The following is a 23,674-nucleotide window of genomic DNA, read 5'->3' as shown; positions in this document are numbered from 1 at the left end:
GTCATTTGGGATGATCTTCCAGGCACTTCCTGGCTTGGCGTGACGGAATGCCTAATGATTAAGAACATGGATTTTCCAGAGAACAAATCTGGAGTTAACATTATTAACAACGTGTAGACTTTGGGCACACTTTCCCCCATCAGCTTCAGTTTCCCCAACTATAAAATGGAGATGGAAATCCCTTTCTCGTGCGCTGTGAGGACAAAATTAAATTAACGTGTATAAAGTGTTTAGCACAGCTCCTAACATCCAATAGTCCCTTCTCACATGCTAGTTATTTTCCTGTTTTTGCCCAGAGAGGAGGAAAGGGTCTGGCTGAGACCTTTAACCTCTGCCCTTCACCCCATAGCAAAGTGGGGGGGCCACACTTCCCCCTGTCTCTGGGCGGGTCTCTGACTCAGCTCAGGGCACCCCCTCCCCTTGCCCAGCTCCCCAAACCGGTCGGGGCCCTTCTAAAGGGCTTATTAGAGGGGAGAGGCCCCTATTTCTGTTCCCCTCTTCCTTTCAGGATTCCCAGGGTCTGGGCATTAGGGAGGCGCTGATACATAGGTGATCAGAACGCCTGGCCCTCCAGGGGGCAGGAATTGCGAAGCTGGAGGCAGAGGGGGGTCGTGATGCTGGGTTTCCCGAGGGTGGGGCTGGTGGGGCCGCCTGCCACGGCCGGCCGCGGCCGCCACGGGTGGGGCAAGCTGGTCGCTCCCTCCTCCCTTGGGAGCTGTTGGACCTGTTGTCCCCCCCTCCACTTCCGGGCTGCTGGGGAGGGGGACCGAGCAGCCTGTCTCTCCTCCCTCTTCCCCAGCCACCTGTCTCGTAGGCAGACACTGCGGCGCCCAGAGCGCAGAGGAGCGCGCCGGAGCAGGTGAGGGGGCCGGGGCTGCCGGGGCGGCGGGGGCCGGAGATTCGGCCGCCTGGGTCTGCGGGAGAGGAGGAGGCGGGAGTTCAGGAATCTCGCTCCCGGGAGGAGCAGAGGACTCAGACCCCTGGTTGGTCCAGAGACGGGGAGACTAGGAGCCCCGATTCCCGGACCCCTGGGTGAGATGGCATGGGCGCTGCTCCCTTACATTGGGGTCGGAGCCAAGATTACCTGGCCCCGGGGAGGAGGGGGCGGGAGCTGGGACTCCTGAGTCCCCGAGGGAGAAGGAGACGGGGTCGCTCCAAGGTGGTCCAAGGGTTGCGCGGGGCTGCCGGGAGCGTACAGGGCTGAACACCTGGATAGCAGGAAGAGGCCGGTAGGGGGCGGGCTAGGACCCGGGACTCAAATTCCGGTCCCGCCTCCGGGGGCGTGGCGCCCTAGGAGCGCCCCGCCCCCCCCGAACCCCGCCCCTGGGAACTCCAGGTCACGCCCCCGGGATGCTCAGCTCCAGCCTTTGAACCCTTAGGCCCCGCCTCCTGGAGCAGAGCCGTCGGGTGCGCGCTCTGGCCTCGGGCCCCGCCCCTCGCCGCCAGGCCACGCCCCCGGAGCCTCGGGCCCCGCCCACTCCGCAGGAGCACCGAGCGGCCATGGGGACGCCGAGCAGCCCCGAAAAGGGGACCCAGCCGCCGTCGGTCCCGGAATGCGACGCGGAGGTCCGGCCCCAAGGGGCTGCCCAGTCCCGGGAGCACCCCGAGGACCCCCGCGAGCAGGAGGCGCCCGAGGCCCCGGCGGAGCGTCCGAGCGGCCGAGGAGCCGAGCAGCAGGCGGAGGAAGAGGAAGAAGTGGGAGAAGGCAGCAGCACGGAGAGCAGCCGCGACGCGGTGAGGGACCTGGAGGGCGAGGGCCACGGGGGGACCCAGAAAGACACACAGACCCAAGCGGATGACAGACACAGAGAGACAGGTATAGAGAGACCAGACAGACAGAGACCCGGAGACAGAGAGAGAGCCTCAGAGATATGGAGACTCCTGAGAGTCAGAGACGGAGCCAGAGAGACTCAGAGACATCGAGAGACAGCTATACCCCCTGATAGACAGAGACCCGGAGACAGGGAGACTGAGAGACAAAGACCCAAAGAGACCCAAAAGAGACAGAGACACAGACAGACCAGAGAGAGAGAGATCGAGAGACGGGGACTCAGAGAGATGGGAATAGCGACGCAAACAGAAACGCAGAAACAAAGGGCAGAGATGCTCAGAGAGACAGAAACAGAGACAGAGAGACCTTGAGAGAGGGCGATACTCCGAGGGGGAGAGAGACCTAGCGATGCAGAGACAGAAGACAGATACTGGGCTGGAGGGACCAAGTCCAGGGAAACAGGAGGAAAGACTCAGAGAGATTCGGGAGAGAGAGCGAGAGGTCCAGGGCCTAGGAGGACGGGACGCCCAGAGAAGGGGACCTGGATGGAGAAAAAAGCCTTCCTTGAGTGGGTTTCTTATGCTTCCCTGGACGGCGAGCCCCTGGGCCTGCTCCTGGGGCCGGGTGGCCCCGGACCTGCACCCTCCCCCAACTGAGTATAAGAGCGCGGTGGTTGAGTCAGGCCGACTCAGACCCCCTGAGGGTCATGTGTGGTGGGGAACAGACCTACTTGGTGACTCCGGGGGGCGAGGCCTCTCCACTTGACCACGCCCTCTTCAACCTCAGGCGGAGGCTCCACCTCCCGTGCAGCTCCCGGCCACGCCCCCCTCATCCTCCCAGTCTTGGGAAGGGGTGCGAGGGGCGGCGCGGCGGCTTCGAGCGCAGCAGCTGGAGGCACTGACTCGCGTGGCCCTGATGGAGCAAAGAGTGAAGGAGCTACAGCGCCAGAGGAAGGAGCTGAGGATCGAGGTGAGGCTGCGGACCTTGGGGAAGTCTGGCCCAACTCCTGGGCACCTGCAAGGCCAGGCTCCCAGGACGCCCTCAGACCCAGGAGTCTCAGCCCCCAGCCCCCTCCGTCCTTGGACCCAGGCCTCTGGGCACCAGCCCTCGCATTCTCTCCGCAGATGGAGGTGGAAGTGGCCCTGCTGCGGGGCGAGCTGGCTGGGGAGCGAGTGGCCGCTCGGCGGGAGGAGGACAAGCTCCGGGACCTGCTCGGGCAGCGGGTGGACACGGAGCAGGGCGCCCAGGAGCAGCGGGAACAGGTCCGTTTGGCCGGCGTGGTCTTCATCATCAGTTTCCTTCCTTGTCGGATGGATTTTCCTGGTGGTGCTCCTGGGACCTGGGCCCATGGGGTGACCCCATTCCCCAAATATGGATACTTGGGTGGGGGGGGAGGGGTGTGTGTGGTAGATGCCTCTCCTTGTTTTCCCCCTCTCTCCCCACCATGATTCTGGGGCCTGACTCACTGGGGCCTCTTCCTTTGTCAATCTCTCTTTGCTCTTTAAATGTCATGTTGTGAAAAACGTCAAACCAACGAAAATAGAATAGTCAGGGGGCTGCGGTGTGGGGTGCTCACCAGCTTCAGCTGTGATTAATCTTCTGTTCTTGTTTCATATCCCTCAATTTGATTCCCTGTGCCTAGGTCCCTAATTTTAAAAGCCAGTCCCAGACATCATCTTGCCTGTAAATCCTTTAGTTCTTATCTTATAGATAAGAACTCCTTTTTAGAAAGATTATCACGATATCGTCATCACCCCTTAAAAATTAAGTTCTTCATGTCGTCTCATTTCCAGTCGGTTTTCAGGTTTCCTAGATTGTCTCAAAAAGGCCAGTTAGCCACTGGCTGTTTGAATCAGGCCCCCAAAAGGTGAGTGTGTTGTAATTGGTTGAAATGTCTCGTATGTCTTGTTTCACCTTGATGGTTCCTGCTCACTGTATGGTTTGCTCCCCATACGATTTGTTGGAGAAACCAAGTCTTCTGTTTCTCAGTCAAGGAGGGGCTGTCTGTGTGCCTGTGATGTCCTTTACTGTGTTCCTCTTGTGCGAGCAGGTGTTGGTTGCATGTCGAGGCTGGATCAGAGTCAGATGCGCGTTAGTACTTCCCGCACGCCGAGTCGGGGGAAATCCTCTCTGGCTGTCCAGACCTCAGCGAGCTCGCTCTGATCCCTTCATAAGAATCGTTTACCTAAAGCTTTAAGATCTCTCGGTGGTCATTGCTTAGATTGGTTATCGTTATAGGTTGGAAAATGGGTGCTGTAATTCTATCAGTCTTTTTCTTTGCCTTTATCATATACATGGCAATTTCCTGTGGCTGGGTCTGGGTCTTCACTGACGCTCAGAGAACCTATATTTCTCCCAGCCCTGATTCCCTCCTGAAATTCCCTCCTGTGTGTGCTGCTTCCTAGGATACTGGGTCCTAGATGCTCCTTCCTCCCCAAGGACCCAGGGGTCCAGGTCCCAGCCCCTCCTCCCTCAGACCCAGGAGTCCAGGCCCCCAGTCTCTCCTCCCTCAGACCCAGGGGTCCAGGCCCCCAGCCCCTCCTCCCTCAGACCCAGGGGTCCAGGCCCCCAGCCCCTCCTCCCTCAGACGCAGGAGTCCAGGCCCCCAGCCCCTCCTCCCTCAGACCCAGGAGTCCAGGCCCCCAGCCTCTCCTCCTTCAGACCCAGGAGTCCATCTCACAGCCCCTCTTCCATCTGACCCCTTATCATTCACCTTATCATTGTATTTTGGATAGAAAACTGACCTCAGCAACTCCCTTTTCCACATTGTCTCTATCTCACTGTCCCTTTGGTCACCAGGCCGCCGTCCTGGCCCTTCTCCTCACACCTCCCTCTCACTGACCCCAAGCCTGTCAGTCAACATGTCCTGTCTCTCTGCTCCCTGAACCTCTCTCTCTGGTCCGTCTCCTTTGCATCCTCGCTGCCCAGACCCGGTTTAGGTCTCATCCTCATTGTTTGGAGGACTCATGAAAGAGCTGGTCTCACCCCCTTGAATCCATCTCCCAGAGGAATCGTTCCACACCCAGATCCTACTCTAGCCTTTCAATCCTTCCTTGGCTCCCCATTGCCCCAGGATAGGGGCTCCTCCGCCTGGTTGACGAAACCCGATGTGAGCTGTGTGGTACCCACCTTTCCACTGCTGTCTCCCACCAGCTCCCCATGTCTTCCCTCCACCACATCTTCTTCTCTGACCCGAGTTTGCCCTCTAAACTTCCTGTACTTTTCAACTTCATGGTGCATTTGTGACATGCTGTTCCCTCAGTCCAAAATGCCCTTCCAGCTCCCTCTTTGTCCCCAGGTCTGAATGCTCCCTGATTTTTGAGGCTCACCTTCAAATCCTCCCATCCAGGAAGCCTTGGATTACCCCAGTAGAAACTGCTCCCCCTTCAGGGTTCCTGTAGTCTCTGTGTTTCACTGTGCTGATTGTCCCAGGCTGTAACTGGCTGTGTCCCCACCTGGAGCGACCCTGCTCTGGGCCCCAGTCTCAATCACCCAGCATGGATACGTTTTGCATTCATTCTTTCATTCATTTCTTAAATAACCGTTTACTTGGCGCCTACTCTGGGACAGGCCTGTACAAGAGTGACTGAGACAGACGGGGTCCCTGCCCTCCTGGAGCCAACACCCCAGGCAGAGGTCTGTGAGCCGGCTGCCCTGGCCCTTGGGGCCTCTATTTCCCTTTCTGTGCTCAGAGGCTGGCTGTCCTTTCAGGAGCAGAGGCGGCTGAGCCAGGAGCGGGCTCGTGTGGAGGGTCTGCGCCGGAAACTCCAGGAGGCCCAGGGACAGCTCGAGTCACAGCCAGAGGACCAGCGGGAGCGGCTTATGCAGGGGGTGCATGAGGTGAGGGCCCCCCGGACTCGCTCAGGGACCTGCTGTCCAGGCCACTCCTCTCCCAGGACCCAGACGCCCAGGCCCTCAGTCCCCTCCTCCCCCACCTAAGAGTTCAGGCCCCGAGCCCCCTACCCCTCAGGACCCCTGACTCCAGGCCTCCAGCCCTTTGGGGTTCCCACCCACAGATGAGGGAGCAGCTGGATGTGGCCCAGCGTGCCTACGAGGACCTGGAGTTCCAGCAACTGGAGCGGGAGAGCCGGCGGGAGGAGGAGGACCGGGACAGCCCTGGGACCCGGGCGCTGGACCCTGAGGCCCGGGAACTTCAGGCCAGTGTGGCGCAGCACAGGGTGAGTCAGGCAGGCCTGGCCCTGCCTCCCTCGCTGTTCCCCTCTGTCTCCTCCACTCTGTATGTGACCCTGTCTCTGTCCTCATTTCCTACCTGTGTCATGTTCTTCGGAGCAGTAACAACACCGCTGACATTTATCGAGCAATGACCGTGTGCCAGGCATGGTCTTAAAGGTTTCATGAGTATTTGCTCATTGAATCCTTACAACCATCCTACGAGGCAAGTCGTATTTTTTCCCTTTTGTAAATGAAGAAACTGAAGGTCAAGGTGCTCAAATGATCTTGTCCAAGGTCACCTTGTTTGGGAAGGACAGAGCTGGGATCTGAACCTGCTCAGTCTTCTCCACTACACTCTGTGTCTCTCAACCCTCGTCCCAAAGGACATTCCCACAAGTCCTTCTGGGAGCTTCACATTCGAGGGTCTGACAAGTCCTGCTGGAAAAGCCGACACATCTGACTGTATTTAACACAGAGTTTTGGATTAGACCGTTCTGATATGGGTCTCCTTTCCCCACCTGTTTCTGGATCTTTTCCTGTCTCTCTCTCTTTCCCCTTCCTCTGTCGCACACAGCTTCTGTCTGTCTCTGTTCTGTTTCTTTCTTGTCTCCTTTCTCTGTCTCTTGGTGTCTGTCTTGGTCCTTGTTTTCTGTATCTGTTCTGGTTTGTCTCTCCGTCTGTCCCTTTCTCTCACTCTCTGTTCTCGACGACTCTCTCTGGGTCTCTGTCTCCCTCGGTCTCTGTCTGTGTGTCTGATCTTCCATCCCCTCCAGCCCACCCCAGGTCTCATCTAGGTCCTAAGAGGGAAGAAGCTACCAGGGAGCTTGACTCTGAGTCCCCCACCCCTTCCCAGGCACCCAGATCCCAGAGTCTCTGTTCTGGGGTGGAGCACACCCCAGGCTCTCAAGGAGGACCTGGTTCTGTGGGAGCCACCCGGGGACCCCGGGACCCTGGGACCCTGAGTAACCGGGGCTCTGGGGGTGCCCTGCAGCGCCGGATCCAGGTCTTGGAGGAGCAGCTCAAGTCGCTGGGGGAGCAGATGGCTGCTGAGAGCCGGGGGCTGAGCCGGAAGAAGGAGGAGGCCCTTCAGGCCCTGACGCAGGTAAGCTGCCTGTGTGAGACCTGGCCGCCTGTCCTCACTGCTGCCTGCGGCATCCCATCCCTTCCTGTCCCCAAGTGTCTCCTGGCATCAGGGAAAGATGCTGGGATGGCTGTCCTGACTCTGAGGTGTGGTCACCGGCGATGTCTTGCCCTCCCCTAGGAACGGAGCCGACTGCTCGAGCTGAATCACCTTCAGGGAATCCCGGGCGGGGACTTCTCTGAGCCCAACCAGGCCCTCACTAAGGTACGGGGATTTCGTGTGCCTGTCAGTGCCTCCTCCCTCAGACAAGGAGTCCAGCCCTGAGACCCTCGTCCCTCAGACCAGGAGTCCAAGCCCTCAGTCTCTCCTCCCTCAGACCCAGGGGTCCCAGGCCCCAGCCCCTCCTCCCTCAGACCCAAGAGTCCAGGCCCCCAGCCCCTCCTCCCTCAGACCCTGGAGTCCAGGCCCTGAGACCCTCGTCCCTCAGACCCTGGAGTCCAGGCCCTGAGACCCTCGTCCCTCAGACCCTGGAGTCCAGGCCCTGAGACCCTCCTCCCTCAGACCCAGGGTCCATCCCCCAGCCCCTCCTCCCTCAGACCCAGGAGTCCATTCCCCAGCCCCTCCTCCCTCAGACCCAGGAGTCCATCCCCCAGCCCCTCCTCCCTCAGACCCAGGAGTCCATCCCCCAGCCCCTCCTCCCTCAGACCCAGGAGTCCATCCTCCAGCCCCTCCTCCCCTGAGATCCAAGATTCCCAGCCCCTAATCCCTTTTACCCTTGGGACCAGGAATCCTGGCGCAGCCCCTCCTCCTCAGGGAGCCAGCAGTCTGCCCACAGCCCGGCTCACTAAGACCATGTTCCAGCTCTTGTGACCTTGAGCCTTCGTTTTTCCATCTGAGAAATGAGCTGGCCTTAGAGGCATGGGCCCGAGCATCCGGGAACTGGTGGGTCCCATGAGATCCTTCCAGCTCCCATTAGCCTCCACCCCTCACGCAGCTCCTGTTCACCCAGAAGACAGACCGCCGGTTGCTGGTGCTCCAGGACCCCACCACCCACACTGCCACCGCCGCCTCTTCCTGCCTCCTCTCGGTTCACAGCTCCCTGCAGGTGCCCCCCCACTGCCTCTGTTTCCCCACCTGTCCGTCTGGTCACTGCGTCTGCAGAACTTCCACTGTGGCTTCCTCTGCATGGGGCATGGGGGACAGGGAAAGATGATCAAAGGGGATTTTTATTTTTATCAGCCTCCAGCTTTATTGTTATTTTTCTTTCTTCTGACTCACACCCCACTCCTCCCCTGGCAAAGTGGGAACTTATGCTCCCAAGAGGGAATTTTAAAAGCGACCCAACGGGGCGGATTGATAAGAAATTCTACCCCCCACCCCCAGCTCCCCCACAGCTCCTCCCCAGGGTCCTGCCTTCCAAATCGTCTTGAAACCGGGTGCCCCACCTTATTAATGGGTGAAAACATTCCATGAATGGGTCGTTACTAACTTCTTAAAATGCAACAGAGTAGACAGTGTCAGAGGCCCTGCATGAGGTGGGAGGGACGATCAGAGGAAGAAGATTTTGTTTCAGTTGTGTGGGTTTGGGGGGAGCGCTTAGATTGGTGGCTTTTGTGACAGCCTGTAAATGTCTTTTTCAAAAATGTGTATATTAACTAGTTGCTTTTATTTTCTAACTTAACACTCTCTTAAGGAGACTGTTTTCTATTGATATATTGAGAGCTGCTTCGTCATTTGTTTTTTAAAGATTGGCCCTGAGCTAACATCTGTTGCCAATCTTCTTTTTTTTTTTCTCCTCAAAGCCGCCCGGTACATAGTTGTATATTCTAGTTGTAGGTCCTTCTAGTTGTGGCACGTGGGACGCTGCCTCAGCGTGGCCTGATGGGCGGCACTAGGTCCACACCCAGGATCCGAACCCTTGAAACCCTGGGCTGCCGAAGCAGAGCAAGAGAACTTAAGCACTTGACCACAGGGTCAGCCCTGCTTCATCATTTTTAATGACTCTGTAATAATAACAATATAAACAATAACAGTAATAATGACAGCTAATATCCGCTGAGTCCTGGTAGTGTGCCCGGCGCTGCTTAAATGCTTCATACGGATTCACTCATTCCGTCTCTGCAGCAACTCTCCCAGCTAGGTTCTTATCTCCATTTTATAGGGAAAGAAACTGAGGAAGAGGTGACGTTACTTAATTAATACATTTACGAATTATTTATGTGGCAGAGCCGGGATTTGAACCCGGGACTCTGTGTTCAGAGCCTATGGTCTCCCCACTCTGGGCGTCCACGTGGCACACGGTTCTACGTAGGGCATTGAGCCCGCCCTCCTCTGCGCATGGTGATTGTGACTTGAGGCTTTTACAGTTTAAGCAGTGCTGTCACGAATACCCCTGTGTGTGCATGTGTGGCTTTGTACACTCAAGAACAGTAACATTAATTATTGTCTAATTAATTATATTGTCTGTTATAACATATAGTTGTCGATTATATTGTATCATATGCAATATATTATTTATTATTTAATATATTATTATATTATATTATAATTATATTATTTTATTTATATATTTATTTATAATATATTTATATATTATGTAAGTATAATATATAAATATAAATATATATTTATTTAATATATTAATATAATAATATATTATTTATTATTATAATATATACTATTATATTATTATGTATTATTATAATAATATATAATAATAAAATAATCATTTTTGAGAGCTTAAAGTAGGCTAGGGTCTGCTCGAAGCCCATTTTGTCATTTCGAACCATATGGAATTGCTATTCTTTAAAGGTGAGAAACAGTCAAATATTGACATTTTGAGATGGTTCAACCTAATATATATATGTTCCTGAGATTATATGTATAATATGTATGTGTGTGTATAAATAATCTATCATTCCATTTTTCACTCAGAAGAACCTGCAGAAGTGGGTCCTGTTATTGTTTGAGTAAATGGTTAGCAGATCTGTAACTTTCTAGCTGGTTCCGCGGAAGCCTGATAAGGTGGGGCGCCAGCTGTGTTGCCAGGCAACATGACCTACAGTGAAGGTGACCCTTATAAGTCAATCACAGATCTGTAAATCCTTGGTGGGCAGCCGTGTCCATTCCTGTGGAGTCATTGCCTGAGTTATTGGCTCCTGTGGACACGGGTCTTCTAAGGCCCGGGGGCCCCTGTCCCCACCGACGTGGATCTCCTCTCCCCCTGGCACCAGGTGCGCAGGGCAGCGGGACGGTCCTCCCTTCACTGAGGGGAATCCAGCCTGAGAAGGGCAATGATCGCAAAGTCACATGCAGTAAGGGTCAGAGCTAGGCAGGAGCCAAGTCTGCCTGCCTCCCCAGGCTGTGCCTTTCGGGAGATGAGGGTCCCCAGGAACCCGTCAGAATCCGACTGGGCACCCTGCTTAGCACTCCTCCAGAGGGAGCACTGGGGACCTCAAAGCATGTGAGAACCAGGGAGTATTATTGACTCAGCCAGAGCAGCATGAACAAGCGGATGCATGAGTGCATGAATGAACCCGTTACTCCTCCTTGCCCCTCCTCTCTCTCCTCTGAGGCCTATTCACCCCTTCTCAATTTCACCCCTGACTTCCCGCATCACGGGATGGCGAAGAGTACTGACTGCTTGGGATCAAATACCTGTTCTGCCACAGCCTAGCTGGCTGAACCTAGACACGTCTCTGTGCCTCACTTTACTTAGCTGCAAAATGGGAATAATAACAGCATGCATTGGTTAATGCTTTAAAGTGCTTAGTGGGTGCCTGACACACAGTCGGTGGGCTGCTGTTACTCTGATTATAATTATAATGACTAGTATTATTATATGTATTATCCTTCTTCCACCCACTCCCACCCTCAACTCTGGTTCTTGTGATCTTATACCCACCTCCTCCCTGATGTCTCCGTCTTCATCCCTCGTCCTCAGTCCTCCCCACCAAAAGCCTTCAGCGGGCCCCCGAGCCTCCTCACCATGGCCCACAAGTCTCTACATGATCTGGCCCCTGCCCACCTCTCACCACTCTCCCCATACTCACTCTGTGCAGCTGCAGGAGTGCTGACCTGCCAATATCCCATCCTTGTTCCTGCCTCAGGACCTTTGCACTTGCTGATCCTCCCACCTGGAACACTTCCTCTCAGTCTTCTCTGGTCAACTCTTATCCTTTGGGCCTTAGGGTCAGCGTCTGGAAGGTCCTCTTTTATAACACCCTATTCTTTTCACTCACAGCATTTCTGATGACACATTCTGTGTGATGGCTTGTTCAGTTCCTACAGCGTCAATGGCATGCAGACAAGGCCTGGGTCCATCTTACTCACCTGTTTCCTCAGTGCCAAGATTCTGAGTTCTCTCAGCCAGAAAGTGCTGGGAATATGGGTTGAAGGAAGGAGAGAGTGCAGAGGAACTCAGGACTGGCCTTCCTCTCTGTCAAGGGGCTCGAACCATCCTGACTCCCAGGGCTTTTAGAAGCTTAGGTGGCTCTGCAGAGTTCCAGGTACGCTGTTGGGCACATAAGGAGCACTTGATACATATTGGCTGTTACTGTTTTTATTTTGTTTGTTTTTTGTTTTTTTCCGAGGAAGATCAGCCCTGAGCTAACATCTGCCAATCCTCCTCTTTTTTTCTGAGGAAGACTGGCCCTGAGCTAACATCCGTGCCCATCTTCTTCTACTTTATATGGGATGCCTACCACAGCATGGCTTGCCACGCAGTGCCACGTCCACACCCAGGATCCAAACCGGCAAACCCCGGGCCGCCAAAGCAGAATGTGCTCACTTAACCGCGGTACCACCGGGCCAGCCCCAGCTGTTACTGTTTTTAAAAACTTTATTATAGGGTGTCGCCCGGTGGCATAGTGGTTAAGTTCACATGCTCCACTTTGGTGGCCTGGAGTTCGAGGGTTCAGATCCCGGGTGTGGACCTACACACCACTCATCAGGCTATGCTGTGGCAGGGTCCCACATACAAAATAGAGGAAGATTGGCACAGATGTTAGCTCAGGACCAATCTTCCTCACCAAAAAAATACCAAACCTTATTATGAAAAATAACACACATATAGAAAATCACATCAAACACACACACAGCTTAATTATTATATAAGAACACTCAGTAACTGCCACCTGTGTCAGGGGATACAAGTGGCAGCCACTCCAGAAGGCCACTGCTTGCCCCCTCAATGACAACCCTCAGCTGCCTCCTTAGAATAACCACATTTCTAGTAGTATCTGTCTTACATTTCTTTAAAGTTCTGTCCATTAGGTGTCTATCGCTAAACACTATAGTTTTGTCATACTTTTTGGTGGATCTCTCTTTTAAGTTTCCTTTAATCCATAGATCCCCCCTCCATTTCTTTTTTTGTCCCCTTGCGATTTATTTGGTGAAGAAACCAAATGGCTGTTCTGTAGAGTTTCCCAGGCATGGTTTGCTGACTGCGACCGTGGGGGGCACTGTCCCCTTGCTCTCTTTACTGCTCACGTTCCGCTTCGGCGGCCCACTGTTCGCCAGCCCAGATCCTGTGTGCGGATATGGCACCACTTGGCAAGCCATGCTGTGGTAGGCGTCCCACATATAAAGTAGAGGAAGATGGGCACGGATGTTAGCTCAGGGCCAGTCTTCCTCAGCAAAAAGAGGAGAATTGGCGGCAGCTGTTAGCTCAGGGCTAATCTTCCTCAAAAAAAAGAAAAAAGAGAGACAGACTTGTCTTCCTTTAATATTTGGTTACCCAGGGGTATGGTTTTTGTAGGAAAGGCAGGAAGAATGCTGGATGGTTTCACTTTATTCACCTGTCTTCAAAATTAAGAGTTGGTTGGGTGCTGGCCTGGTGGCATAGTGGTTAAGTTTGCACGATCCGCTTTGGCGGCCTGGGATTTGCCTGTTCGGATCCTGGCTGTGGACCTATGCACCACTTGGCAAGCCATGCTGTGGCAGGAGTCCCACATATAAAGTAGAGGAAGATGGGCACGGATGTTAGCTCAGGGCCAGTCTTCCTCAGCAAAAAAAATTTTTAAAAATTTTAAGAGTTGGTTCTCTTGCATCCTCTCAAGGTAGCCAACTTGATTTTTCCTTTACTGTTATGAACTCACGGATTAAATATGTTTGATGAGTTATGATCTATAGCCATGAGTATCCTTCTTGGTACTCAAATCCTACAAGTTATTATTTTCATTATTCTTTATTATCCATGCAGAGCTGTTGCTGTTTTTTCTTTAAAAAAATGATTTCAGTTTTTATATCTTTATTTATTTCTCTCAAATAAGTTTATTTTCAGTTTTTGGTAATTTTTTAATTTTGAAATAATTTAAGACATGAAAAATCACAGAAATAGTAGAAAGAATTCCTGTGTACCTGTCACCCAGATTCTGTAATTAGCATTTTACCACATGTGACATTTGCTTTATTATTCTTTCTCTCTCTGTGCGCGCGCACACACACACACACTCAATTTATGATTCTTTTCTGGAGCATGACTCCCCTTTACCCCTAAATACTTCTACATTTATTACCCAAGGTCAAGGCTGTTCTTTTACATAACCACAGCCCGGGGATCAAATTCAGGAAACTAACATCGAGACCATACTGTTAACATCCACAGATCTTATTATGTTTTGTCAGTTGTCCCACTAATGTTTTTTCTAGAAAAACAAAAAAAATTTTTCTGGTGCAAGAACACAGGTTGAGTTTAGGCATCAGATTTATTTTTTTTTAAAAGCTAACATTCCCCTCATTCAAGGTTCAAAGTGCACCGGGGTACATTCAGAGAAACGACTCTCCCGCCGCTGTTTCCCGGGGCGGCCAGGGTTCCCCATTTTGCATGTCTTCCTGGGGATCTTCTGCGGTGACACAGTCGGTCCTGTGTATCCTTCCCCCTCTTTTTGTGCATTATGTATATTCTTTACACTGTTCTGTGCTTGCTTTCATCTTGAGATTAGTTTCTATCTGGATATAAAGAAAAGAGCGTCCTTCTCCTTTTTATATGCTGCGGAGTTCTCTGGGTGCGGACAATCCTTGGTTTATTTACCGCCCCATGCTGATGAGCACTTAGGTGGTCTCGCGGCTTTGCGGGAGATGACCTTGAACTCAGGCTATTTTGCACACGTATGAGTGTATCCATAGGATCCAGTCCTAGAAGTGGAATCAGGGCTCAAAAGTTGATGTATTTGTCATGGAAAAAAAAAAGCCAAGTTGGCCTCCATTTAGGTTGTTCCCATTGAACCCCCCCCGCCGACCCCGCAGTGTGTGGGAAAGCATCTGGGTTTCCCACATCCCTACCAACGCGGGTTGTTTGGTTGGTTTTTTCACAGTTTTATCGAGATGTAATTCACATACCTTCAGTTCACTATCAAGATGTAATTCACATACCACACAATTCGCCCATTGAAAGTGCACAGTTCGGTGGGTTTTAGTGTATGCACAGAGTTGTGCAGCCCATCTCCGTCAATTTTGGAGCATACTCATCACCCCCAGAAGAAACCCTGCACCCTTTAGCTGTCACCCCTCATCCCTCTCTGGCCCCAGCCCCTGGCGAGCACTTAAGTTCCTGCTCTGTGGACTTGCCCACTCTGACGGGACACTGTGTGGTCCTTTGTGATGGCTCCTTTCACTCAGCATCACGTTTACAGTAGCTTTTTGATCGGCGCCAGTTAGACGGTGGTGTTACTTGGCAGACCTCCGACTCACAGTTGACACTGAGCATCCTATCCTGTGTGCACGGGCCTTGTGTGTTTTCAGGGCTCCATCGGCCTCCAGAGGACTGGAAGCCTGCCCCGGAAGAGGGGAGACAGGGCGAGCCAGAGGGGATCCCCCCGACCTCTGTCCTTCCATTGTACTGGTGAGAACCCCTCCCACTGCCCACCCTCCTCCCCCGTCACCACCCTTCCTGCAGCGCAGGATGGAGGAACCTAGACGCCTGTTGTGGGGAGAGGTGGAGGGGTTTGGACTAGGGAGAATCCCAGCCTCCTGGGCCCATCCTTTCTCCTCCAGGACCCCTGGAGGCCTCGGCCCTCCCGCCAGCAGCCGCAGACTCCCGGAGACACCCCCTCTATCAGCTGCTGAACTGCGGCCCCGGGAATAGGTGAGACGTCACAGGGAAAGTAGGGGGATGGGGGGAAGAGGCCGGGCCGGCTGTGACTGCCGTGGTCTCTGTTCCCTCCTCCAGCTGTGGGGCCGTCCACCCAGACATCGCCCGCATGGAGCGGCTCCTGCAGCAGGCCATGGCGGAGAGGGAGCGGCTGCTCAAGGCCAGGGTGAGACCCCACCCTCCTCCTTAGGGTCTGGAGATCCAGCCCCTTCCTCCCTCAGACCCAGGAGCCCAGGCCCCCAGCCCCTCCTCCCTCAGACCCAGGAGTCCATCCCCCAGCCCCTCCTCCCTCAGACCCAGGGGTCCAGGCCCCCAGCCCCTCCTCCCTCAGACCCAGGAGTCCAGGCCCCCAGTCCCTCCTCCCTCTGACCCAGGGGTCCAGGCCCCCAGCCCCTCCTCCCTCAGACCCAGGGGTCTATCCCCCAGCCCCTCCTCCCTCAGACCCAGGAGTCCCGGCCCCCAGCCCCTCCTCCCTCAGACCCAGGGGTCCAGGCCCCCAGCCCCTCCTCCCTCAGACCCAGGGGTCCAGGCCCCCAGCCCCTCCTCCCTCAGACCCAGGGGTCCAGGCCCCCAGCCACTCCTCCCTCAGACCCAGGGGTCCAGGCCCCCAGCCCCTCCTCCCTCAGACCCAGGGGTCCAGGCCCCCAGCCCCTCCTCCCTCAGACCCAGGGGTCCAGGCCCCCAGCCCCTCCTCCCTCAGACCCAGGGGTCCAGGCCCCCAGCCCCTCCTCCCTCAGACCCAGGGGTCCAGGCCCCCAGCCACTCCTCCCTCAGACCCAGGGGTCCAGGCCCCCAGCCCCTCCTCCCTCAGACCCAGGGGTCCAGGCCCCCAGCCCCTCCTCCCTCAGACCCAGGGGTCCAGGCCCCCAGCCCCTCCTCCCTCAGACCCAGGGGTCCAGGCCCCCAGCCCCTCCTCCCTCAGACCCAGGGGTCCAGGCCCCCAGCCCCTCCTCCCTCAGACCCAGGGGTCCAGGCCCCCAGCCCCTCCTCCCTCTGACCCAGGGGTCCAGGCCCCCAGCCCCTCCTCCCTCAGACCCAAGGGTCCAGGCCCCCAGCCCCTCCTCCCTCAGACCAGGAGTCCAGGCCCCCAGCCCCTCCTCCCTCAGACCCAAGGGTCCAGGCCCCCAGCCCCTCCTCCCTCAGACTCAGGAACCCAGTACATTTTTCCCCACTTCTTACTGGTTAGCATCCTCATTGACTCCTTCATCCTGACCCACAGGAGGGGATGAGAAAGAGCACAGAAGGTTCCTCAGGCCCTGCTATACCTGCCATCATGGTCAGTGCCCCCCTGCCCTCACCCCTACCTGTCTCTGCACTGTTTCGCCCCCTGGCCTCTGTCCTTTCTCATCTCACCCTTTTCTCTCCTCCAATGACACAGGAAAGTGTTCTGGGCTTGGCAAGGGAAGGGGAACTCAAAAGACCTAGTTTCTGTTCCCATTATGGTCATGTCTGTCCTCGGGTAACAGGCTCTACTTCTCTCTGCCTCAGTTTCCTCTTCTGTAAGTGGGTGACGATGTCAGCAGTTACTGTAGAGTGAAGGCAACTACAGGCTGGGGACTTTTAAAAAAAGTCACTTAAAATTGTGTTGTATTTATTTATTTTGGTTTCTTCTATAAAACCCTTTTTATTATAGAGATGTTCAAGCATAGGCAAAGGTAGAGAGAACGGATTAATCAACCCCCATGGACCCCGGGCAGCTTCAGTGATGGTCAGGATTGAATCTTGTTTTACTTGCCAACTTTGACTTACTGATTCCTCGCCTACTTGCCACTCTGCAGTAGAATATTCTACAGCAAACTCCAGATGTTCTATCATTTCATCCAATAGATAAGTTTATGAGATTATTAATAATTCTGTATTATCCTAACACATGGTCCATATTCACATTTCCCTAATTATCTCCAAAATGTCTCTCTCTCTTTTTTTTTTTTGCTGAGGAAGATTAGCCCCAGCTAACATCTCTTGCCAATCTTCCTCTTTTTTTGCTTGAAGAAGATTAGCCCTGAGTTAACATCTGTGCCAGTCTTCCTCCACTTTATATGTGGGTCGCAGCCACAGCATGGCTGATGAGTGGTGTAGATCCATGCCTGGGATCTAGACCTGCGAACCTGGGCCACTGAAGCAGAGTGCGCCCAACTTAACCACTATGCCACAGGCCTGGCCCCTCCGAAATGTCTTTTTATAGCTGGTTATTTGAATCTGGATCCAAACAAGGCACCCATAATGCATTTGATTAAAATGTCTCTTAAATCTCTAATCTTTAAGAGTCTTCCTCCCCCTCCACTTGTTTAAAATAATGCCACTTATTTGTGGAAAAAAATCGAGTCATTTATCATGTCGAGTTTCTCACATTCTACATTTAGCTGCCGGTTCCTTATTAAAGTTTTATTTTTACCCAGGCGAATAGCACGAATATGTTTGTCATAAGAACATGACAGCGTAGAGAAAAGAAGGTGTCCCCACCACACCTCGGGCACTGGTGTTTTCTGTTGAGGGGCCTTTGAATCTTTTTTATGCTTTTCCACATACCCTGATCAAACCATGCTTTGTGAATTCATTTCCCCGTTAACGGGCACGTTGTTCTCAACCTGTTTTTTGTTTCTCCACCGTGTGTCCTTTCCTTATTCATCTCAACCAGTATTTATGGAGGGCCTGCTGTGGGGGAGGTCCTGGGGGGGCAGCAGGGACCCAAGTGACAGTCCCTGCGCTCAGGGAAGCTGATGTTTCCAGAGCAGAGAGACAAAAAGCAGCATCAATAAGTGAAACACCTAGCAGGCCAGGTGCTGATAAGAGCCGGGCCGTGCAATACAGCAGGAAGGGTGGTGGAGCCTTCCCATTGTCGGGCATAAGCTCTGCCTCATTAAAAATGAAGCTCTCCTGCTTGCTGGCATCATCATTTATTAAACAGCCCCCCGCTGTCTGCATTGTCCCGCCACCCCCGCTCACACCCCGAGCTGCCTTCTCGTGCATGGGAGCAGGCATTTCTCTGGGAATCCCAGGGTGGCGAGCCGGGCAGCAGTGAGCCCAGCCCTAAAATGGCCCCGTGAGGAGGGCGCTGTGAGAAGCCCAGGTTTCAGCACAGGGAAACTGAGGCCCCGAGAGGGGCAGGGCTTCTGTGGATGTGACACAGGTGGGCAGTGGTAGAGCTGAGGGTCCCAAGCTCATCTGTGCTCTCCTAGATCGGAGCCCCACTCTGCCACATCCTCCCTGGGTGACCTTGGTGAGTCACTTCCTTCTAGAAGCCTCAGTTTCCCCCCTCTGTCAACTGGGGACAGTCGTGGGTTGTTTTGGAGAGGAAATGAAGTGATTGCTTGGCACCATGCCGGACACATGGTGGCAGCCTCCATACACGTGGTGATAGTGTTACTGTATGGATTTGGCGAGGTGACCTATAGAAGATTCCAGGCCCCACTGGGGGCCTTTTTCACCGCCCCTTCCCCTCCTGTGCATCCCCCCGGCTTTTCCTGATTCCCCTCCTCCTCGTTCTCCCCACCTCCATCCAAGGAGCCTCATCTCTTTCTCCTCCCTGCTTGCTCTGGCCTTGCGTCGGTTTTCTCAGTTGAACCCAGAGTGTGGTCCGTGGACCGGCAGCATCCACATCCCTGGGAGCTCGATAGGTGTGCAGAGCCTCACCCCCACCGCCGAGTGACTGAATCCCAGTCTGCATTTTCCCACAATCCCCAGGGGGGTCTGTCTGTGTGCTGAAGCCTGAGGTGTCGCGCCCTGAGCCTCAGTGTGACCACGGCCATCACACCCCTCTTTGCAGGGGTCCTGTGGGAAGCACAGGGACGATGAGGCTGGGCGTCGGAACAGTAGACCTTTCACTGCGTTAATTCTTCTTCCCTTTGTGGCCACCTGAGATGACCGGCTCTGCCCGCTGAGTCCTGGCTCGGTCAGCTCTGGCTGTGTGACTTGGGCCTAGTGACTTAACCTCTCTGAGTCTTGGTTTCCACATCTGTAAAATGGGGCTAATAAGTACTTACCCCCCCAAGAGAGTTTGGGGGGCAGAGGGATTATACCTATAAAGTGCTCAGCACAGGGAATAATCACTAATTTCATCACAAGAACAATAACATCAACAACAATAATAATAATGGAAACAGTGCTCTCATGTTTTGGTTGCTTGACCAAATATGGTCCCTGTTTTACAGAGGCCGTATATGAGGGTCCCACTTTGGGGACTGTGGCCCATGGGTCCCTCACTTTTCTGACATGCTTCTGGCGTTTCAGGGTGAGCTCTAGGGTCAGGAAGACCTGGGTTCACATCCCAGCTCTGCCACCTAGAAGCTCTCTGTGACCTCAGGTGGGTTATTTATGAAGCTCCTAATAGCCCTGTGCTAAGGGTGGCCGTGGGGAGTCACGGAGTTGATGCTGGGAAGGCCCTGGGCAGTGTGTCATAACCCATAAATGTAGCTGCCAGAGTCATTATCGTGACCGCCCTTGTTAATATTACTGCTTAAAGGCTGTGGCAGACCTTGCGCAGGAGCCCTGCTGGCTCCCCCCGGGACTCCAGGAGGCAGGACCCCCTCCTGACCCTAGGCGGTCAGCTGCCCCCTTCTCTCCCCCCACCCCCCAGGCCCCACCCACGACCCCACCCCACCCTCCAGGCCCCAGGGTCTTGGATCTCCGGCAGCACTTGGAACGATGGGGCCACAACCCGGAAAACTGCCCGCACGTGGGGGTGTCGGGGGGCTGCTGCCGCGGACCCCTTGTCAAGATGGGCGGCCGCATCAAGACCTGGAGGAAGCGCTGGTTCTGCTTTGACCGCCAGGCCCGCCGCCTGGCCTACTACGCAGGTGAGCCCGGCCGGCCGCCGTGGGCCCCAGGACCCGGGAGGAGTCCGCTCGGAGGCTTTCCCCCCGGACACCTAGGAGTCCCGCCCCTCCTCCCCCTTAGGCCCACGGGTCTGGATCCCCAGCCCCCTCTTCTCCCAGGACCCAAGAGTCCAGATGCCCAGCCCCTTCCTCCTTGATCGACCCAGCCGTCCTGGGTAACAGATGTGTTGTACAATTCTGGCTCGCAGACCCCATCTTCCTAAGATACCCAGGAGGGTACCTGGGTGCCCTCAGGAGGGTCTGCAGCTGCATCGCCAGCCCCATCCTCCCTCCCAACACCCAGAAGTCCAGGCCCCTCCTCCTATTCTGACCCTCTCCTTGAGTCCCTTGCCTTCTCTGGGACCAAGGAACTCCAGGACCGAGGATCCCAGGTCCCCGGACCTCCTTCCCCAGTCTTGTCCAGTCTCCACACCCGTCTCCCATGTGCCATCAACATTCACTCACCCTGCAACCGCAGTACTTTTGGGGCCTTCAGACTCCGTCACCATGTTCCTCACCCCAACACCAGTCTCGGGGCCTGGGCCCAGTGACCCCCGCCCTGACACACAGACAGACCCCTCTCACTGACTCTGTTTCCTTCTCTCTCCCTCTGTCAGACAAGGAAGAGACCAAGCTGAAAGGCGTCATCTACTTCCAAGCCATCGAGGAGGTCTATTATGACCACTTACGCTGCGCCTTCAAGGTGAAGCCCTGCTGGGGGCCGCCCTGCCCTCCTGGTCTGAGCCCCTGCCGTCAAGCTGCGGTTTGTCCCCGGGAAAGGCCACCCACAGCCCCCAGTCTCAGGGTTCTCCATCCAGCACGGGGGACCAACAGGTCATTTCACTGCAGTGACCAAAGATGAAGAGCTCAGTCTCTGGCTCTCAGCCACGGTTACTGTTCTTGGAGCAAAATGTTTAGAGCAAAAATTTGGCAAACTCAGATGCCACGCTGGGGATAAATGCCTGGAGAGAGCAGGGCGAGGACCCTGGCGGCCCAGGAGCATCTAAAGGAGGCGATCCCTTCTCGGCTTCTGCCCACAGCTGCCAAGTGGGAATGTGCCCCATGGTGTCACATCATACGCTTTTCCCTAGAGAGCTCAGGAATTGGAAACTTTATAAAAGTGGGGTGCCAGGAATTTAAATGTTGGCAGCTGGCTCAGTGTTTAGAAGGAGAGCAGCCAACTATGGCTTTTTAGAGAGTAAGTTGGAATCCCAGCTGTGGGACCTCAGGAAAATGACTTCCCTTTGCCGGCCTCAGTTTTCTCACCTGCAGAATGGGCCACTTCAACCCATTTCCTCAGAGTTGAGAAGGTTAAGAACAGATAATGGATGTAAGGGATTTACTTAATTTGGGATTGGCAAATAGGTTCTCAATAAATGGACTGTAGACACCAGCTTTCCGCTAGGGGGACCTAGATTTTGGGGAGGGGAAATTTGAATGCTCATATTTCTAATATAGGAGAAGGTAGGCTGGGACAAGAGGACCTGGCGCCTCCTTTTAACTTCCTGTTGCTCCTAAAATTCTAAGCCCGGTCTTGTGTTAGTTCATGTAATCCTCATAACCCAATGAGATAGGTGGCATTATTTAGGAAGACAGATGAGGAAACAGATTCAGAGAGTCTAAGTAACTTATCCAACGCCACACAGCCTGTAATTAGCAAGGCTGGGATTCGAACCCACGTGTTGTCTTAACCACCTCCACTCCGCTACTTGTTCCAGAGCCCCAACCCTCGCCTGACGTTCTGCGTCAAAACCTACGAACGCCTTTTCTACATGGTGGCGCCGAGCCCCGAGGCCATGCGCATCTGGATGGACGTCATCGTGACCGCAGCCGACGAGAACCACGCCCCCTGAGCGGCCCCGCCCCCTGGGGGGACGTCCCGGCGAGGCCCCGCCCCTTTGGAACTCTCCCGGGAATTGTGCGGGCGCTGCGGCCGGGCTGGCCTGAGCCGCGGCGTTCAGGGCTGCAGGCGCCTTCCCGTGACGGGAAGCCAGCACCTGGGGCCGTGCCCTGGGCCGGGAGGAGGATTGACGGGGCGGGAAGGAACTATTTATTGGTGCTCCTGTGATACCGAATTAAACATGGAGGAAAAACAGTGGTTGCTGCTGTGGTTTCCAGCCCAGGCGTCTGGGGCCAGGCAGGAATCTGAGTTATGGGGACCTCAGAGCCAAGCGTCCCACAGCCTGTTCTCCCCTCTTAGGAATGGAGGCCTTTGACTCTAAGGTCAAGGCTGGGGGAGGGAGATGGGGACGCATGCGCCCTTAGTCTTGGGCAATTTTGTTTTTTTAGTTTGTGGGTTTCCACCCTTTTTGACTTGACCTGGCTATTGGCAATTTCTGGGAACTCCTAGGCTCCTGCCTTCCAGGTCTTGGCACATGTACTCCCTGTGGCCTTACCCTAACCAGCTGGCTCCTGATTCTTCAGGTCTTAGTTGCGATGTCGCCTCCTTCAGGAAGCCCTTCCTGACTCTCCTTGCTGGGTCAGGCACCTCCACCCCCTTAGAGCTCCCCTGTCCTAGCCCTGAACACCCTGGGTCATCACTGGTGATGGATCTGTGTCCTTATGGACTGGGAGCTCCATGAGGGAGGAGCCAGGCCTGTCCTGGTCACTGCCGTGTCCTCAGCACCGTAGGGCACATTTCATTCCATGGAAAAAAAGCTTCCCTTTCACCCCTCAGTCTTCGTACATACTCTTCCTTTCCCCACTCCACCCAACTCCTACTCATCATTTAGGTCATAGCTCAGATGTTTCCTTCTCCAGGAAGCCCTCCCTGATTCTCGTGGCGGAGTCAGATGCTTGCTCAGGGCTTCCCATCCCTGCCCTGATCACTCTGCCTGTGCTGCCCCCATCATGGCCTTGACTACTCTGGGCCATCACTGCTGATGAGTGTATCTCCCTGCTGGATGGGAGCCCCAGGAGGCAGGGATCGGGGCTGTTTCCATCACTGTCTGATCCCTGGCCCACAGCAGAGGGCCTAGTGCAAAGTGGGTATTGAGGGTGCATCCGATGGTTGAGTAAATTGATGAGAAAAAGAAGCAGAGGAGTGGGGAGAGTGGTGAACGAGGCAGACAGAACTCTGCATCCTCAAGGTCTCACCCAAGGTGTCCCCTCCTTTGAGAAGCTCTCCTTGATCCCTAATCTGCGTCAGGTGCCTATTCTGGGACTCCACACAACAGCCCCGCCCACTCCCGGCTGTCACTGTGGAGACAGGGCTTTCCCCCTTCAGTCCTCTCTGGAACTCGGCGTTCAGTCCCTCTGGTCCCCGTCTCCTCAGGACCTGGATGTCCTGTCCCAGGATTCCTTGAGGATCCAGATGTGGTGCTCCTGAGTCCTGGCCTTGCAAACACCCCAATCCCCAGGCCCTCAGGGGCCCCAAGTGTCCCTTGGCCTCCACCTCCAGGCGTGAGACATCTGGATTCTTGGATCAATTCAGCCCCCAGCCCCTTGCAAACTAGGCCCTGACTGGGGTCAGCTTCACGGGCATCACGGGTGTGTGCCCAGTGTAGTCGACAGGTCTTCCCGCTCAGAAGAGCCCTCTTGGGTCTGGTGCTCTGGGGTTGCTGTCTGGAAATTCTTACTTTGTATTTGCGTCTGTGTTTTGTAAGTGAAGTCTGACGGGACATGAGCTGGGGCCTTGGGGCCTCGGCTCACACAAGGTCCCACCGCCTGCCACCTCCCACCTCCCCGGGATAGCTTCTGTCTGCCTTCCCCTCTTTGCCCGTGCCCTGTGACCACTGCCACCC

General features: G+C 54.7%; 1 protein-coding gene across 2 annotated transcripts; it reads left to right on the top strand.

Annotated features, from left to right (window-relative positions):
- Positions 1–466: 466 nt before the first annotated feature.
- On the top strand, positions 467–22,026 carry PHLDB3 (pleckstrin homology like domain family B member 3). 2 transcript variants are annotated; one of them, XM_070632794.1, is made up of 16 exons: positions 467–859; positions 1,380–1,734; positions 2,558–2,740; positions 2,896–3,033; positions 5,483–5,611; positions 5,788–5,949; positions 6,936–7,046; positions 7,206–7,289; positions 8,020–8,130; positions 14,769–14,868; positions 15,021–15,111; positions 15,196–15,283; positions 16,337–16,393; positions 19,694–19,913; positions 20,549–20,634; positions 21,650–22,026. In XM_070632794.1, the coding sequence occupies exons 1-16, from the start codon at positions 615–617 to the stop codon at positions 21,782–21,784; spliced, it is 2,295 nt and encodes a 764-aa protein (XP_070488895.1). In that variant the 5' UTR covers positions 467–614; the 3' UTR covers positions 21,785–22,026. The 2 variants fall into 2 exon arrangements, 1 of the variants encoding a protein (XP_070488895.1); XR_011543779.1 differs by having other exon boundaries at positions 528–859; positions 19,725–19,913.
- Positions 22,027–23,674: the final 1,648 nt, after the last annotated feature.

This window comes from Equus przewalskii, chromosome 9 (assembly GCF_037783145.1).
Source record: "Equus przewalskii isolate Varuska chromosome 9, EquPr2, whole genome shotgun sequence".
Lineage (NCBI taxonomy): Eukaryota > Metazoa > Chordata > Mammalia > Perissodactyla > Equidae > Equus > Equus przewalskii.
The sequence above is the reverse complement of the archived record's forward strand: the minus strand, read 5'-3'. Positions and strand labels throughout refer to the sequence as shown.

Excerpts from the sequence above, each read along its gene's own strand:
- PHLDB3 (XM_070632794.1), top strand. The coding sequence starts at position 615 with ATGCTGGGTTTCCCGAGGGTGGGGCTGGTGGGGCCGCCTGCCACGGCC. Across the intron at positions 7,290-8,019 it reads CCAACCAGGCCCTCACTAAG|CTCCTGTTCACCCAGAAGAC; the intron begins GTACGGGGATTT and ends CCCCTCACGCAG. Across the intron at positions 20,635-21,649 it reads ACTTACGCTGCGCCTTCAAG|AGCCCCAACCCTCGCCTGAC; the intron begins GTGAAGCCCTGC and ends TACTTGTTCCAG.